At 36.7% G+C, this 18,301-nt stretch overlaps 1 protein-coding gene across 1 annotated transcript in view; it reads left to right on the top strand.

The window, feature by feature from the left end:
* The window catches only part of DCTN4 (dynactin subunit 4), a 29,583-nt gene extending 15,147 nt beyond the window's left edge, over window positions 1–14,436 (top strand). The window contains exons 9-13 of the mRNA XM_039836568.1: window positions 3,626–3,699; window positions 6,422–6,476; window positions 7,522–7,629; window positions 9,353–9,450; window positions 11,832–14,436. Coding sequence (XP_039692502.1) covers window positions 3,626–3,699; window positions 6,422–6,476; window positions 7,522–7,629; window positions 9,353–9,450; window positions 11,832–12,045 — 549 coding nt within the window. The 3' untranslated portion in view covers window positions 12,046–14,436. The remainder of the gene's footprint in view (window positions 1–3,625; window positions 3,700–6,421; window positions 6,477–7,521; window positions 7,630–9,352; window positions 9,451–11,831) is intronic.
* Window positions 14,437–18,301: the final 3,865 nt, after the last annotated feature.

The raw sequence follows: 18,301 nt of genomic DNA, 5'->3' as shown, positions 1-18,301 counted from the left end.
AAATAGTTTTATGTTTTAGAGATACATAGCAAAATATTTTTGGATGAAATGACACGATGTGTGTATCTGTTTCAAAATAATCAAACATGGGGAGTGGATAAGAATGTGGATGAAACAAAATTGGCCGTTGTTGCTAACAGGTTGCTAATTGTTGAAGCCAGGTGATGGATACCTAGGGATATATAATACTGTCCTGTATTTTTGCATATGTTAGAAATTTTCTGTAATGGAAAACTTTTGAAAAGAAAGGAAAAGCCTACTTTAAATATAAAGGCACGTATAGATTTAAAAAAATGGATGGAGAAAAATATACCATGCTAACACTAATGAAAAGCAAGAGTAGCATTATTAATTTCAGACATAAGATTTCAAAGTATGACAGTTATCAGGGATAAAGAAGGGCATTACATATGGAAAAGGGATCAGTTCTCCAAGAAGATAATAATTCTTATATGTGCCTTATAGTAGAGTGTCAAACTATGTTAGGCAAAAACTGACAACTGCAAGGAAAAATAGGTGAATCCACTATTGTAGTTGGAGACTTAACACTCCTCTCTTAGAAATGAACAGATCCAGCAGGCAAAAATTCAGGACATAGTTGAACTCAGTTATATCCATCAGTCATTGAATATAATTGCCATCTACAGACTGTTTTATCCAAAAACACATTTTTCTCAGCTCACATGGAGCATTCACCAAGAGAGACTATGTTCCGGGCCATAAAAAAACACCTTAACAAATTTAAAAGAATAGAAATCATACAGTATCTGCTCTTACATCAAAATGGAATTAAACTAGGAATTGATAACAGAAACATAACTGGAAAATCTCCAAATATGTGGATTAAACAACACACTTCTAAATAACACATGGGTCAAAGAAGAAATCTCAAGAGAAATTTACAATATTTTGAACTGAATGAAAATGAAAACACAGCTTATCAGATTTGTGGAATGCAGTAGAAACAATGCTTAGAAGGAAATTTATAGCATTGAATGTATATAAGAAAAGAAGATCTAAAATCAGTAATGTACGTTTCCACCTTAGGAACCTAGAAAAAGAAAAATTTAATTCAAAGTAAGCAAAAGAAAAGAAATAATAAGAATTAAAACAGATCGATGAAAACAAATCAGTAGAGAAAAGCAGTGAAACCAAAAGCTAGATTTTTTGAAAAGATCAATCAATAAGTCACTAGCCAAGGTAACTAAGAAAGAGAGAGAAGGATACAAATTACTAATGTCAAATGGAAGAGTGGGTATCACTACAGTTCCCATGGAAATGAAAAGGATACTAAAAGAATACAATGAACAACTCTATGCCCACAAATTTGATAACCTAGATGAAATGGACCAATTTTTTGAAAGATAACAATCTGCCAAAACACACAAGAAATAGACATCTGAATAGGTCTATATCCATTAAAGAAATGGAATTAATTACCTTCTAAAATAGCACCCGGCCAAAATGTGTTGACTGGTGAATTCTACCAAACATTTAAGGAAGAAATTATATCAAATTTTCTATAATCTCTCAGAAGATAGAAGCAGTTAACTGCCTAACTTGTTCTACAAGGCCAGCATTGCCCTAATACTAAAACCAGACAAAGACATTACTAGAAAATCTACCAAAAGTAAACTGTGTGTTGTATTGACTCATCAACCTCACTTCTAGGAGTCTGAAGATATACCTCTACACAAACTAAAATGAGCAGAGATTAGAGTATACCCACACGATTGATTGGTACTCTAAATCTATGAAAAAGAATATGATGGTGTGGAATATCTTTTTAAATGCAAAAAGCAGGTTGCATGGCAGGTACATAACTTTGTGTGTAAGAAAGGAAGGAAAATAAATACATGTATGTATAAATAAAAAGTAAGAAAAAATGCATATGTTAGATTAGACTTGCAATAGAATGAAGAAAGCAGAAACAGACTCATATATGTGAGGAAACTTGATTTTACTAAATATGGCATTGCAGATCATTGAGGAAAGACTAGCCATTAAATTTTCCTAGGTCAAATGATTATATGAAAAAAATAAAATTGGGACTCTACCTCACTATACACAAAAGTCACTTTCAGGAACATTGGGAATTTTAAAGAGGGTAAATAAGAGACTATCTTTATGACTTTTGAGAGTATTCCATAAGTAAGGGAGGATTCTATAAGTAAGACAAATAAACACAAACTATAATGGGAAAAGTTATATATTTGATTAAAACTTGTACCCCTCTGAAGGAAACCCATGAAAACCCTAGGGTTTCATGGGTTTCCTTCAGAGGGGTACAAGTTTTAGAAGAAATGAAAAGATAAGATGTAGACTGAGAAAAATAATTTGTGGGGCATATAATTAAAAGATTAGTATCCAGAATATATAAAGAACTTGAGCAGAATAGTAAGGAAAAGGTACCCCAGTATAAAAATAACCTGTAGATAATAACATACAAATATTGGCAGAGGAAATGCCAATACTCAATAAATAGGAGAGAGACTCAAATTTACACAGTAATTATGGAAATGTACATTAAAACTACAAATTGGCAAAAGTTAGCAGTTTCGCAATATCTATCAAAATAAATACACTCACCCATTGATCCACTTTTAGGAAGTTATCCTACAGATACACATGTGGGAAATGATTCATATATGAGAATACTCATTGTGGCATTATTTGTAGTAGCAAAATCATGGAAACATCAATTAGTTTGGGTCTGGTTAAATAAGTTACAGTAGGATACAGGGGCACCTCTGCATGTGCTGTTAGGGAATTCCAAGATAGATTAAGCTTAAAAAACAAAGGACAGAGTATAAAATGCTCCCTTTTGTGTTATTGTAAAAAACAAGGTGATGATATGTATACCTTTATGTGCATAGGCTGTCCATGAGAAAACAGGAGAAGCTGGTTGGCTTTGGGGAAAGGAACCAGGGCACAGGTTAAATGGTTATCTTTACGCTATACCTTTTTTGTATTATTAAAACAAATTTTTAACCAGATTCATGTAGTACTCATTCAATAAATAAATGTTACTGTATTTTAAAGCATGAGGTCTGGAATCACACTACTTGGATTTAAATCCCAGCTCCAGTTCTTACTGGCTCTGTGAAGTTGCACAGATTACTTACTCTTCCTGTGCCGCATTTTCATCTTCTGTGAAATGGGGACAATAATAGTTATAGTACCTACACTTACCTCATAAAGTCAACGTGGTATTTAAATTCACTTAAACCAAGAATGTATACCTTCTACGCTATTTAGAGAGGAAATAAAAAGGACTGATACAAAATAGTTGAAAAGAAAACAAGAAAGAAAATCAACACAATCCATATTGATCAACACACATAGTAAGTACTCTGTATGCATTAATTTCATTATTTCAGTAGTTTTGAAGCACTGCAAAAGTATAATAATATTTGACAGTATAGTTGTTTATAGCTAGAAGTCCAAAACATCTTTTTTTGTATTTCCTATTTATTAGTAGTCTATACTATTTCAAAACATATGCGGTCTTACAGCAAAATAAAACAAAACTTCTGAATTTAGCAGCTGTCTTGAATTTGGCAGCTCTATGGATTAGCAGAATATGTTCCTGTTTTTCTCTGATACATATATTTTTTCTTTTTAGAAATGTGAACATAATTTGAGCAAGCCAGAGTTTAATCCAACATCTATCAAATTCAAAATCCAACTGGTTGCTGTGTAAGTATTTTAGGATTGCAGTTTTCAGTTACTGTTCGTTTGTTTGTCTTTTTTAATGTGAAATGTGCTTTACTCTTCGCTTAAAAAAGGAAAGAAAAACTATTTCTGTCAGAATGATCTTGCTGTTCTGTTTCTGTTTAGATTTTGAATTACATACCATGAAGTTTAAGGCAAACCTATAGGTAGAATCTGGGGTGTGTGTTTGTATCAGGGACACAATGATAGGATAGTCCATGGCAAAGTGATATGTTGACTATCGAATGGAGATTTACTAGTCATTCATTACAAATTCTAAAGTACCTAAGTTTTGGAGTCATCTTTTAAAAGCTTAAAAAATAATAAAGTATAGCAGATTGAAGAATATCCCTGTCACAATGTTCATTTTATTTAACTATATTCTAATAATACTTCGTTGAGTGAGATCAAAGTGATTAAGTTAATGTTAACTCACTGGGACTTGTCTTTAGAAGGGAAACTTCTATATGAAAATCACCTATCAAACAAGAAAAATATTTTGAAAAATTAGGAAAATATTGTCTTGATTTTAGGGTGAGATACCCTTCCTACATAAGGCAGGAAGCTCAGAAGCCACTAAGAAGAATAGACAGCTTTGACCTTAGCAAAAAAAAAAAAAAAAATGAGTTATAAAAAACAAAATTGACAACAAAGTCCTAAGACAGTAAAGTCACTCCATGACAAAAGTTAAAACACTGGAATGCAGGATTCCCACAAATTGGAAAGGTAAAAATGGAGAAGGATGAGGTGGGGCAAAGAATTTGAACAGACAGCTCACAGAAGAGGAATTGCAAATGGTCAGTAAATGTGTATGGAAAGATGCTGAGAGTTGATAGGAAAAGCTTAAATAAATGCATCTGTTGCTCATTAAAATGTGGGTAAATGTTTGCGTGCGTTAATGATAGGCTTGTAAATTGCTCGTCTTTTTGGAGTGGTCTGAAATATCAAGACAAAATTACATAGACCTTTTAACCGAGCAGAACTATCTCAGGAATCTGTTCTGTTGAAACAAAAGCACCAATATCTAAAGATACATTTAAAAGGAATTGTATTGCAGCATTTTCATGGCAAAAGCTGGAAACAATTTCAACATCAAGCTGATTAACCATTAACAAAGAAATAGTTTATAAAATCGGGATACACTAGTGCCGTAGAATATTATGCAGCAATTAAAAAGTCATTGGCAGTCAAAAGGGTAAGTGCTGGTCTGGTGAGCTAGGAGGAAGGAACTAGAAGGGCTTGGTCTGGAGTCTTTCGCTATGGCTAAACGTATTTCCCTCAGTCCTGAAATGAGAATAATACCAGCCCTGCCTTCTTCTTAGGATTGTTGAGAAGAAGCAAATGAGCTATATATTATGTTTGCAAATGCTTTATAACTGTAAATCACCATAAAATGTTCCATTTTCCTAACTACTTCTATTTAATACATGATTGGTTAGCAAAGAAGAGAACAACAAAAATGGAACATGTGAAGTCTGGCATGAGCATCTTTCTTAATTAAGAATTACTCTAATTATAGAAACTCTGAGTGGCAGGATGTGCTTAGCATTAATTTCTTAAGCTTGCTTTGAGAAAACGTGCTTTTTTCTGACATCATGACAGAATCACCTGAGAATCTTAATATAGAAATCTGGCAACATGTTAGCCCCGCTAAATCCAAATCCTTGATACTGGGGCCTTTGAATTTGTATTAAGTTACTCAGGTAATCCTGGCGACTAGCATGAAAAATATGTAAAGTTAAAATACCTCTTGCCTAGATTCTAAGGTGAACTTTTGCCTCCACTTCAAGTGTTTCTGCAGTAGATTTTGTCTTATGTTAATATATGCACACTTACTAACATTTATGCGTGCTTTGTTCTAAGCACTTTTTGCACGTATCATTTAATATATTCTTCACAGTAACCTTAAGATATAGATGATAATGTTATCCTCATTTTACAATTGAGAAAACCAAGGCCTAAAGAGGTAAACGTTTGCCCTAGTCTTTACAAAGAAATACCCTGGTATATGAACACTAAGCTGGGATTTGAACCTGGACAGTTTTGAGTCCAGAACAAGCACACATACATACAGTAGTCCATGGTCTTATTGAGAGAGGCTGCATAGCATAGTAATTAAGAGCAAGGACCCTGGAGCCAGACTGCCTGGGTTTGAATTCTGGCCACTTACCAGCACGTTACTTTTGTTCCCAAACCTAGTTTCTTCATCGTTCTAAAGAAGGTAATAATAATAATACCTATCTTGTGCTGTTGCAGTGAAGATTACATGAATTCGTATCTGTAAAGTGATTAAAACATTGTCTGGCATATATTAAGTACTATATAAAAGTACGTGGTAGTGTTTTTACACCCCTACAATGCATTCTTTAATCAGTCTTGGATCTTACAACCAGTTGTCTTTCAGATTGATGGAAATGAATTAATAAAATCTCAAAAATATATCTAATACATAAGGAAGATACCTTCTGTCATGCACACACATCTATAGGCTCTAATCAAGAAGTATTCATAAGATTTCAGAGAACTCATTACCAGTTTGGTTTCATGTCTTAAGTTCATATTATGGTGATGATATAATTTGCTAAAATTCTTTCTCTCTGACATGTTCTAATTAACATAAATCTTTTTATAGTACACTAGCTTTTTAAAAATGATAATTTTAAGAGACTCCAGTGACCATTAATGCATTTTTTTAATTCATGCACAGCAATTATATCCCAGAAGTGAGAATCATGTCAATTCCCAACCTTCGCTACATGAAGGTTAGTACTTTGCTTATTAACAGGAACAGAAAGCTCACTATCAAAATTGTGTGCGTGTTTATGTGGGTAGCTGTGTGTATTTGCCATGGGGCACAATGAGCAAGCAATAGAGAAAAAGAAAGTTTGGAATAATGAAGGGGTTGAGATTTTAAATTTTTTAAACTGGGATTCTTGACAACAGTGTCTTTGAATATATGCTGAAGGAGCAGTGCGCACATTATGTAGAGATGGAATTGTGGGTGGGGAAGGAAAGGAGATGTTGGACCCTGCAGGCATTTAGCTCTTCTCTACCATGTCATGTGTGTATATGTAGCAGATACCAGGAATCAACTATATTTCTTCTTTACCACAGCCCCTTTATTTGAGGTCCTTATCTATGGCCCTTCCACCTACACATGCCCCTAATGAATTGTATAATATTTTGCAGCAGCAGCTTGTTTAGTTCTTTCTTTTTGTGCTGCCCATGAAGACATTTATATAGCCCCTGTTCATTTTAAAAGTATTTTTTGCTCATCTCAAGAGAGTACCAAACAAGGGCAAATTATGGTTCAAGAAATCTTAGAAGTCTTTTACAGGCTTAATGTGCCATTTTTTTATGTTAATACATCTGACTAGCCCATAGCTTCCATATTTTATTTTATTTTATTTTTTCATATTTTATTAATGAGAGCTTCCTACCTTTTAGTCCTTAAGTGGAGGACTGAGTGGAACAAGAGTTATAAACTTTAATCACTCAGATAATATGCCTTCCTCAGGATTTCTGGATCTAGTAACAGGCCCTTTCTATGTGATCTGTCCCATTTCCTTAAAGAAATGGCAACTCCAGAGAGTATATGCCCTAACCTATAAATAACAGAATAGGAATCAGTGAGCACTTCGAGAATGCTATGATGTATAGGTATAAGTGATTGTTATTGCTCAAGAGTAAGTGGAGAAGGAAGTGGGGTTGAAGATTTTGTAAAATATTTGGTATAGCAACTAAGAAAGTGGAATTAGCTGTGGCAGTCGTGGAACATGTCTGAGAGATGCTTTTCTTACTCCACAGGAGAGCCAGGTCCTCCTGACTCTTACGAACCCAGTGGAGAACCTCACCCATGTGACCCTGTTGGAGTGCGACGAGGGAGACCCTGATAATATCAATAGCACTGCTAAGGTAGGAGCATTTCATCTCGTCCTGAATCACCTTGACTTTTCCTGGAGTGGCCTCATTTGACCTGGCTTAAAAAGGACTCCCCATTGTCTCTCATTTCCACATCCAAGCTGTTATCAAGTTCTTTTGATTCTACCTCCTAAGTTTTTTCCTTTATCTGTAAACACACTGACACTGCCCTATTCGAAGGATTCATCATTTGTTACCTAGACTGTGACAGTGACTTCCTAACTGACCTCACTATTTTCAGTCAACCCTTGCTTCCATTCCAGTTCATCTTCCGCCTTGCAACCAGGGTGATCTTTCTAAAATCAAACTTGACATGCTGATTATTTGCTATTTCTCTGACTTTGAGATGAAATTCAAATTCATTAGCAAACCATAAGAGCTCCTGAATGTCTTCACCTCTTTCTGTTCTTCCAGGATGATCTTCCCTCAGGTCCCCAAAGCTGGCATTCTCTGAATCATACATAATAATGGTGGTGATCCAAGCAGATCCAATGGTTGTGAACTTGCATGCTGGAGCATTACATATGCTATTCATTTTATCCAGAATGCCTCCTTCCTGTTTCCACTTCTCTAACATACATGCTCATACCTCTCTTTCAGTCTCATACATACTCGTTCTTCAGGACGCATAGGAAATAACACCTTTTAAAAGCTGGTATGCCTCCTCTAGATGCCTTCTGCTTACATAAAGGATACATAGGGCTAACTAAATATTAAAATAGGTGATTTTGACTTTCGGTGTCAGTCGAATGAATGAAATGTGGCCTTACTACATTTTGCTACTTGATGATTCATCTAGTACTTGAAATTTTACCTCAAGAACTTTTCTCTTAGACCATCTATTACTGACTCATAACTCAGTGTGATGTTCATCAACAAAAATTGGTAGACAGGATGCCCGTGTCTTTAATTAGCTGATATTCAAATAATATTTACTAGTAGAGAATTTCTTTATCCCTTTTTTCTTTCTTCCTTGTGCTTTTAATGATTTCACTTATAATATTATGTACAAAGAGAGATGACACATCTGTCCTTGTTCCTTTTCTTAACACCGAGAAGGTATTCCAGTGAGGATAAAGACAGAAATAAGTGCCTGATTATATACCCAGCTTGTGGATTTGCTGTTTTTCTCTTTATACTTCCCCAACCACATTTGTATCCATAAGAAGAAATGTGGTTGATATTATTATCTGTTAACCTCTGACATAGCAAAGTTGAGGCCTAGTTAAAATGTAAGTGAAGAATGCATAACTACTTTCCATGACCATAAACAAACCCAACTTCCCCATTTCAGAAAATATTATATTGGGAACCAATGTTTCTCCTTTATGTTTTTCTTAAAAAAAAAAAAATTCACGTACACCAGAAAGTATAAAGAATAATGTAGCAAATACTCATGTACCTCCATCCCCTTGAGAAATAAAACTTCAAAGACACAAAGCCCCTATGTCCTTCCCACTTGAATTCCCCAGTAAAGTAAGCTCTCCCTTGACTTTATCACTCCCTTAAATTTCTTTGTCCTTATATTTTTACTGGAAATGTCTATTTTTAAACTATGTTTTTAAACTAAATATAAGTGATATAAAGCTATATGTTTCTTGAATCATGCTGATTACTTCTGCACATCTAAATAAATATAATACTTTGCTATATTCTGTTGGATGACTCCTGTGATGTACTGATTCCTTCTAAGGCAGGCCTCTCTGTTGCTCTCCAGGTGGCGGTGCCTCCCAAAGAGCTCATTTTAGCTGGCAAAGACGCAGCAGCAGAGTATGATGAGTTGGCAGAACCCCAGGACTTTCAAGATGATCCTGAGTGAGTGACCTTTTTGTGATCCCCACACTACAATTGGCTGACTTCTTATCTGGATTTTTAAAAATAAGTTTCCCTATTTATAAAAATAATTACTATAGAAATTTGGGAAATATATATAAAACATGAAGAAGAAATTAAAATCCCCCCACAAAAGATAAGCATCATTAGCATTTTGGTGTTTGTCCTTCCATTATAGTTCTTTCATCATTGATATCATTCTGCAAGTACATTTTTTTAACTTTTTTTTTCACATAAATATGTTTTTCAAGTGCATGATTTTTAATGGTTGCGAACAAGATACAATATTTAATCTCTATAGATTTATCATTGGAATTGTCTACCCCCTCCCTTGCTCTCTTAGAGTAATTAATAGATTTACTCTTTCATACCTAAAAATTGAAAAGTAAACAATCAAACCTTTTCCTGAATGGGGAATGCATCAGTCAGGATCCAGTCTAAAGACAGAAATGGCGTAAGTTATTTGAACAGAGAGAATTTTATATAAAGAATTGTTACCTGGGTAACTTTGAAGGTTAAAAAAATTCTGAAGTATCCCAGAGATGTCAGGTTTATGAAGCAGCTACCACCCTAGGGCTGAGGGAACAAAAGAAAATGGTTAGGAGTGTTAAAATTTAGAAGCCTGAAGGAGAAGCCCCATGGAGCTAAAACTCAGGAGGTGAGAGAGGGGACAGTGCTTGACTGGTGCTGACATCTTAGGATGGCAGAGAAGAGGTAGCATGATGAAGCTGGTATTCAAGAGTTGGAAAACTGCAGCTGGCTATTGCCACTTTCTAGCTGAAGGAGCATTGCTGGAGTGATGCGCAGGGAACCACACACAAACAAGAAGGTCACAGGGAGGAGCAGGTCTACAGAGCAGAAATGCGGTTAGCAGAGTCCTGGGTCACAAAGCAAGATGTAGGAGGTGGGCGTGGACCTTAGTAATAATAATATACTGACATAGGGAATGTTTAAGGTTTTTTAACAGAATAATCAAAAGCTCCCTCAGCAAGATAGAAAGAAGAGAGAACACGGAATGGATTAGAAAAATAAAGTGAGGGCAAAGGTGAGATTATTATAGTGATTGTGAAACTTGGGTTAACTTCAGACAGCACCAGGGCAGGTGTTGTGCTCTGTTTTGTTAATCTATAGAGTCTGAGCCTCCACTCTACAAGTTCTCTTTAGCAGGTTTAGGCAGGCACTAGAAATTTGATGGCAGTGGTTGCCTAGGAAATTAAGGACAGAAAGACAGACTTTTTCCTTTTTACTATTTTCAACCAAATATTTTTTAATGAATCCGATACAAATTAAAGGTTTATTTAACTACAATACAAAATGCACTCTTTGTAATCTTTTGCTTTATGTGGGTCCTTAAATTACACTAAGTACAGAAATTTGTTAAGGTAAACTTCTGGAAAGATTATTTGAGGTATAGAATTCAGTAAGATTAATTATATGACATTAATAAAAAATTGATTTATAGTTCATATTATACTTTATAGGACTTTTAGATATCTGGAAATTAATGTTACGTAATGCCATTTAAATATGTAAATGTTTAATTCCAGTAACTTTTCCAAGAGTATCATTTGGACAGTAGATTAAATTCTGTTTATTTCATTGCCCTTTCACTTTATGAAGCTGTTTTTAAAGCACAAACTTCAAGTGCAAGTCAGAGAAAACCTCAACTAAAGAGATTGTTTTCTATTCTAAAAATTCCTAATTTACGTAGGTTATTTACAAAAATACACAAATTTATATTATTCTAGAAATTCTTTTAGCTCTGAGCTAGTATCAGTCTATGTCCTACAGAAATATTAGCATATTTGTATACAAACGCGTACAAAAGTAAATGAATGTATAGGGATGTTTGCAGCACCCTTGTTTATAAGAGAAACACTGGCAAAAACCTCAGTGTATACCAGTTATGGTAAATATAGAATAAACTATTAGGTAACCATTAAGTAGAATGAAGATCTAAATGTACCAATATGGAAAGGTGTCTGTGGTAAACAGAATGAAAAAAAGCAAGTTGTAGAATAATGTGTCCCTTTCCTGTTGGTTAAAACAGAAAAGTATAAACTCATAGAAAAATATCTGGTAGGTTAAGAACCCAAGTGTTTACAGTTTTTCTCTTGTGCTGAAGGGGAAAATAAGGGCAAAGACTTTTACTTTTCCCCATTTGAATTTGACCATATTTTACTTTTTTAACCTAAAAAAAATGAAACGAACATTTTGCTGAAGAAACTCTTCATTACAGATAAACGGGATAGTGATCATATCTTATAATCAGAGATTTCCTGTTGAGCCTTAAAATGACTGTAAGTCTTAGTGGCTTGGCTGACTCATGACCTTCCTAATACTGTGCTTATTTCCTTTCGTAGCATTATAGCCTTCAGAAAGGCCAACAAAGTGGGTATTTTCATCAAAGTGACGCCACAACGTGAGGAGGGCGAAGTGACCGTGTGCTTTAAGATGAAGCATGATTTTAAAAACCTGGCAGCCCCCATCCGCCCCATCGAAGAAGGTGACCAGGGCTCAGAAGTCATCTGGCTCACCCAGCATGTGGAACTGAGCTTGGGCCCGCTTCTTCCTTAAAAGGTTTATCTGTTGGGCATATCCCAAAGGACAGTATCACCACAAGCTTGTGTTAAAATGTGGAAGCTGCTGCTTCGGTAGGCCTTGTTTATAATGATGTAGCCGTGCACTACTGAATCCTATTTCTAGGAGGGTGGGGACATAAGCAAGGCATTAGGAACGCTGGGTAACTGCTGTTCCTCTTGCTCTCACTTCTGTTAACACCAGTATATCTGTGTCTCCCTCACTGAACTCTGCACGTTGAATATCAACAGCATAGTTTCATCCTGAGAAAGGGGATGGCTATTCCTTGGAATGGCATTAGATTTACCACCTGTGAAACTCTGACATACTGTCTCCTGATCTGATCTCACAAAGGATCACAATCTCACAAATGAAACTTAAAATGATAACCAAAAGGTAGACTTGCTAGCCATGATCCTGTATTGGTCTCAACTTGTACCAACTGCTTTCTGCATTCCATTAGATATAAACTGGCAGTCTGTAAACATAACCCTTCACTTGCCATCATGGCTCCCATCTTGCCATAGATTTCCATTTGACAGAAAAATACAGTTGTCACATTGTCTTTGGTTTTGTGATGAGTGAAAGACCTCTGAAATTCTTAAGGCGCTTTGATTTGCCCCCTTCTAAGTGAATACAGTATACTTATTTATTGACTGCTCTTAAAATTTTTTCCCAGTAGACTATGAAACTTTTAAGAATTAGAGAGGCAAGCACTTACATGTCATGTAAAGGGGGTGGCAAATTCCATTCATTTTAAATGTTGCCATAATATCCAGGGATTAATGCTGCCACAGGGAGGCAATCTTTACATGCCTTACTCCCTACCCCTTCTCTGCTCTGCCTCTCTAACTCAGTAGATTGTCGTGTGTATTCGGGACCTGGAAAGAGCCCAAAGAAAACTTGGTGGACAAGTTCACTTCTGGAATGCAGAAAACATTTAAAGGTTAGATTTTTAGCATGATCTGAACTAATGTTCTTTCCGTTGATTTTAAGAGGAAATTAAGTTATAATCTCTTGAATCCAAAACTGGATATTAAGAAAAGGAACCTTTCTTGAGTTCGACTTTTATTATATGGTATGTCAAATTAGACCATTTTGATTGTAAACTGTAAAATAGCTCAGCAAGTAACCCAGAGCACTTGCCTCATAGCCACGTGCTGTTTTCGGTTGGTATCCTGGAGTTGGATTATTAACCTTAATTTCTGTGATGTTTTCCAAAATGAGACTTGACAAAGTAGACAACCAGCTGCATTACGTTTTCTATAAAAGCATTGTGAGCAGTGGCCAACGGACTTCTGGTGAAAGAAACTTCCTGTTTATCCTGGTTTTGTTTTTAAGTTCAAGCCTTTACTTAAAACAAAAAAATTAAGATATATAGTAATGTAGAATACAGACAGGACATAGTATCTTGTCAGCTCCCCCTGGAAGATAAGAATATTTAGGAAGCCTTTGAAAGACACTAAATTGTATTCTTAAGGTCAAGCAAATTTTATGAAACAATGTTCCACAGAGTAATATATATGCTGCAGTGTAAGAAAAAATACTCATATCTCTAATATGACAGTAATAAGTAAGGTTTAGCCTCTTAGGAGTGGGGGCAAGGATTGTGTAATGACAAATATGCAGACTATAGAAATAGTTTAATTTGTTGTGACCCAAGTGTTAAATTAATTTTTATTTCACTACTTGCTAGAGCCTACTGTGAAGCCACTCCTCCACATTTGCCAGTGGAGGAAATAGGCATCAAAGTAGAGAATAGCTTCCTATGTTTGCACATTTGCATAGACTACACATAATTGTGTGTCATAAGTTTATGGCATGTAGCTGGCATTTTTTTCCCAAAGGTAATAACGTTGAAGGAATGGGTCTCATCAACCCTCCTGTGACGCAGAAACACAAAAACACTTGATCATAGAATTTTTTTCATCAGAAACTGAATTAACTTGCAGAATGACAGAGTCATTGGTTTAATATTTCCTCAAGATAGTTTTCAGTGCAAGCCAGTATTCTGTGTTAGACGTGGTTCAACACCTGTAGCTAGTGAATTCAGAATTTTGTTGCTTTTTTATATTAGATCAGGTGCAAGATTTTTAATGCATAGTCAGTGTGCACCACTGCAGGCAAATTAGATGTCATTAGCACTAGAAACTACAATTTTGGAAACTTAAAGCTGTAAGTTTGGATTCATGATTTGATTAGCCCACCAAAGTTTTTCTTTGTTCAAAGTGCTTATAGATGTAATGAGCTAAGTGTCATACATATTTGTGAAGAAACATCCTTTTTGGTCCCTTTTGGGAATGAGAGGCATTCCTTGATCTTTATGAATGACAGGTTCCTGTTTTGCCTTATTGCCTAATGTAGTGAAATAAAGCAGACAAAGCTCGAGTGTGTCTTTTCTTTGGTTTCATGAAGACTGCTCGTAATAGCATGGCTCAGAATCAGATGATAGAGGTGGAGCCAAAAGAATATGAGAATCAGTGGGGCATGCTCCCTTCTTCCATTTCTTTAAAGGAACTAAGCTAAAACCTCATACCACGTTAGTTCATTGTAACATTACATAGATCGATGTTACTTGAATTCCTTATAAACATATTCTCAGAACCATTATATAAATGTTGTTAGGTCTCTACCAGCCTTTATCCTGGGTCACTGCTGCCAAAGATATCCTTTCAAATATATAAAATGGCCCAACCCCAACAAGTAGCCACTCATCCACTTTTTCTGTACTCGTATGTATAACTCTTCCCTCCTTTTACTGTAAATGAATTGTTCCCCCTCCTCCCGTCTCAAGCCAGCCCCACCACTTAATGCACTCAGTCTCATCCTCTTACCTTTTCAAGGATATCACTTGAGCAATTCTCCCCAGCCCTCTCCTGCATCGTTTCCAGCAGCATGCTGTGATTTCTCGCATCTAAAAAGAAATTGACCTCACACCCTTCTTCAGTTGCCACCCTATTTCTCTACTCCTTTGACAGCAAAACAACTCCACCTTCCGGTTCCTTTCCTTCCTTTCTCACCTGAACCCGTCCCACTTAGGCTGCCACCACACCACATCATCACAATTGCTCTCGTCAAGGTCCCCAGCGATCCACACTTAAAATACATGGTCAGTTCTCAGTCCTTATCTACTCTCAATCTGACAGTTGATGTCTCCCTTCTTGAAAAACTTCCCTCACTTAGTTTCCAAAACACAGCACTCCTGATTTTCCTTTTACCTCACAACTTTTGTATTTTTTGCTAGTTCTTTCCCATCTTCCCAGCCTTGGAGTGTAGCAGGCCTTGTTTCTTTGACTCCTTTTTTCTCTGCTCACGCTTAGTGATCTCACTCAAGTTTCAGGCCATCTTTTAAATTTACATACCAATTCTAGAATAGTCTGAAATTTGAAAACCACAGTTTGGATTTTCTCTCACCACATCTGCCTCTCCCGCATTGGTCCCTAACTAAGCGGCAGCTGTATCCTTTCAGTTATTCACAATAAAAACCTTGGCATCACCCTTGCTCCTCTTACATGGCACATCCAGTAAGTCAGCAAAATCCTGTCAGCTCGTCTTCAAACTGTGACCACTTTACACCCTCTCAAACATTGCTATCCTGAGCCAAATCACCATCATCTGTAAGACCACTAGATTATTATGTACCATTCAAACTAGTCTTGAAACCACCCTAGTCCCTTTAGTCAATTTCAACATAGCCAGAGGGATTAAGTCATTTCTCCGCTTAAAACTTAGGCTTCTTGGCTTGCTCAAGAGCAAGGCAAAGTCCTTAACAATAGCTTATGAGGTCCTATGTGACCTGAAACCCACTCCCTAATCTATCTATTTGTCTATGCTCACCCACCCCAGCCACATGAGCCTGTGCTGTTTCTGAGTCTCCCAGCCATGTGCCCTCTGAGGGCCTTTGTCCTGGCTGTTCCCTCTGTCTCTAAAGTCCTCCCAGGTGTCTCTCACCCTCACGCAGTCAGGCCTTTGCTCAAATATTTCCTTCCATATGAGGCTTTCCCTGACCATCCTATTTAATGATGTAAAGCGCCCTCCCCTAAATATATTCTCTGTCCCGCTTTAGAGCTTTTTTTTCCCCACAACACTAAATACCATCTGCATACTGTATACTTTATTTTCTGACTTTTCATACTAGAACATAAATTCCAATGCCAGGAAATTTATCTTTTTAAAAAATTACTGTTTCTGCAGAGGTCAGAACAATGGCTGTCGAATAGTAGGCACCCAATATTTGTTGACTAATTCTGTCATCCTTTTCCTTATTTATTTAGCTGTTGATCCTTTATTATTATTTTTAATATATGTATGCCTCTGTTTTGTCATAAGCCAAATATCTTACTTGAGCTTTTTTGTTCTGGTGTTTGTGTACAGTACTCTTACCTCTTCTTACACTCTTCAGAATTCCTTTCCTGCTCCCATCTCTCTCAATCTCCCATCATAGTACTGCAGAGCATTTGCTTCTTCCTTGATTGGGGTTTTCTATGTATGTAGCTCCTTTACTGGATTGCAAACTCCTTCAGAGCCAAATCCAGGCCCCTTTGTCATCTGTTTCTCCTGTATTCCATTCAAAGGGCAGCCTGGAGCAAACTCAGAAGCTCAGAGCTAAGTCATTTCAGTTTCCTGCAGTCAAATCTTGGTCAGAAAATATTAAATAGAAAATTCCAGATATAATTCATAAGTTTTAAATTGCATGCCCTTCTGAGTGGCGTGATAAAATCTTGTGCTGTCCCACTAATCAAGACTGGATAATCCCTTCGTCCAGCTATGCGAGCTGTTTATGCAAACCGCCCGTTAGTCACTTAGTTATTGAATCGACTATTGTGGTAAGTATTGCAGTGTTAGTATTCAAGTAGCCCTTGTTTTACTTAATAATGGCCCCAAAACACAAGAGTAATGATGCTGGCGATTCGGATATGCCAAGGAGAAGTGTAGAATGCTCTTTGAAGAGAAAAGGTGGTGTGTATGTATGTACAGGATAAAACATATACAGGGTTCAGTACTATTCCTTGTTTCAGGCATCCATGGGGGGTCTTGGAATGTGTTCCCCGTAGATAAGTGAGGGAGCTATTGTACTTAACTTTATCCTCATTTTCTTATGGTCAGGGACATCTATAGTGAAAAATAGATGAGCCACCTGCACAAGATAGTGATTTTAAGTGTTAAATGGAAGTAACAAATAATATGGAATCAGCCAGTGAGAAAGTTGTATTCTTGTGTTTTCCTCCCCATACTTCTGATTAAATCAAGGAAAAAGTATCAATGCTTACGTTTGTAACATCTAACTCTCATTCAAAAAAACAAAAACCAAAAAATATAGTCTTCTGGCTCAGAGGCTTTGGCAGACAACAGTAGCTACTTACTAAAAAATACGTCTAAACATGTGATACTAATTTTCCATTTATAGAAGTAATCAAATTTTCCTTTTTAAATACAAGTAAAATGATGTGACTCAGGAGTTCCACTTCTGCCTGTGATGTAGAGATCTGGAAAGAATGTCACTCCCAGTCAACAAAAAAAGATGGATAGATGACAAAATCATAAATTTTACTGGACCTGTCAGAGAGCTAATGTGGCAGAGCACTCAAATAGCCTGAATTTCAAGGAGGAACAGACCCCTCCAGGGAGACAACAGACATGTAGACTGGCTGACCTATAGCAGAGCATGGGAAGAAGTGTTGACCACTATATGAGCAGGTAAGAGGAAATCAACTAAAATATCAACTAGAATCACTAATGGCCAAATTTGGGGCAACATGGCAGTATAAAACCCCTGGGAGCCTAAGACACTAAGAAAGCTGGCATGCATTCACAGGCTTTTTCCAAGACCAGTTGTTCATAAGAAAGACCCATGGAGACAGGAAGGGGAGTGGTGCTGGAGCTCTACAGAGCCTCCCTTGGTTTGGAGTCATGCAGGAGGGGTCTGCTACCAGTGTGGGAAAGGCATTAAACCTTGCCTCCCCCTGCCCAGGCCCTTCCCTCATAAGGAACCAAAAGACCTAAGCCACTGGGGGAGGAACAGAAAATCCTGTCTCTCTAGGGCACAGGTAAAAGACCCATTGCTGCTGGGGCCAGGTAAGAAAAACTCTTAACCTGGGAAGGGACAGAATTTAGTCTTGAACCCCAAGATTCTGTACTAATACCATTAAAGTTCTACCACTGCAGAAAGGGCGGGAAACTCTCCTTCACAAGGCCAGCCACAGATACAAGTCGGGGTTTGGCTGCTGCAAAGAGGAGGAGCAAGAATGCTGAG

The sequence above is a fragment of the Pteropus medius genome, unplaced genomic scaffold (genome assembly GCF_902729225.1).
Source record: "Pteropus medius unplaced genomic scaffold, Ma_sr-lr_union100, whole genome shotgun sequence".
In the NCBI taxonomy this organism is placed as follows: Eukaryota; Metazoa; Chordata; class Mammalia; order Chiroptera; family Pteropodidae; genus Pteropus; species Pteropus medius.
Note: the sequence above shows the minus strand (reverse complement) of the source record. Positions and strands in the feature narration are given on the sequence as shown.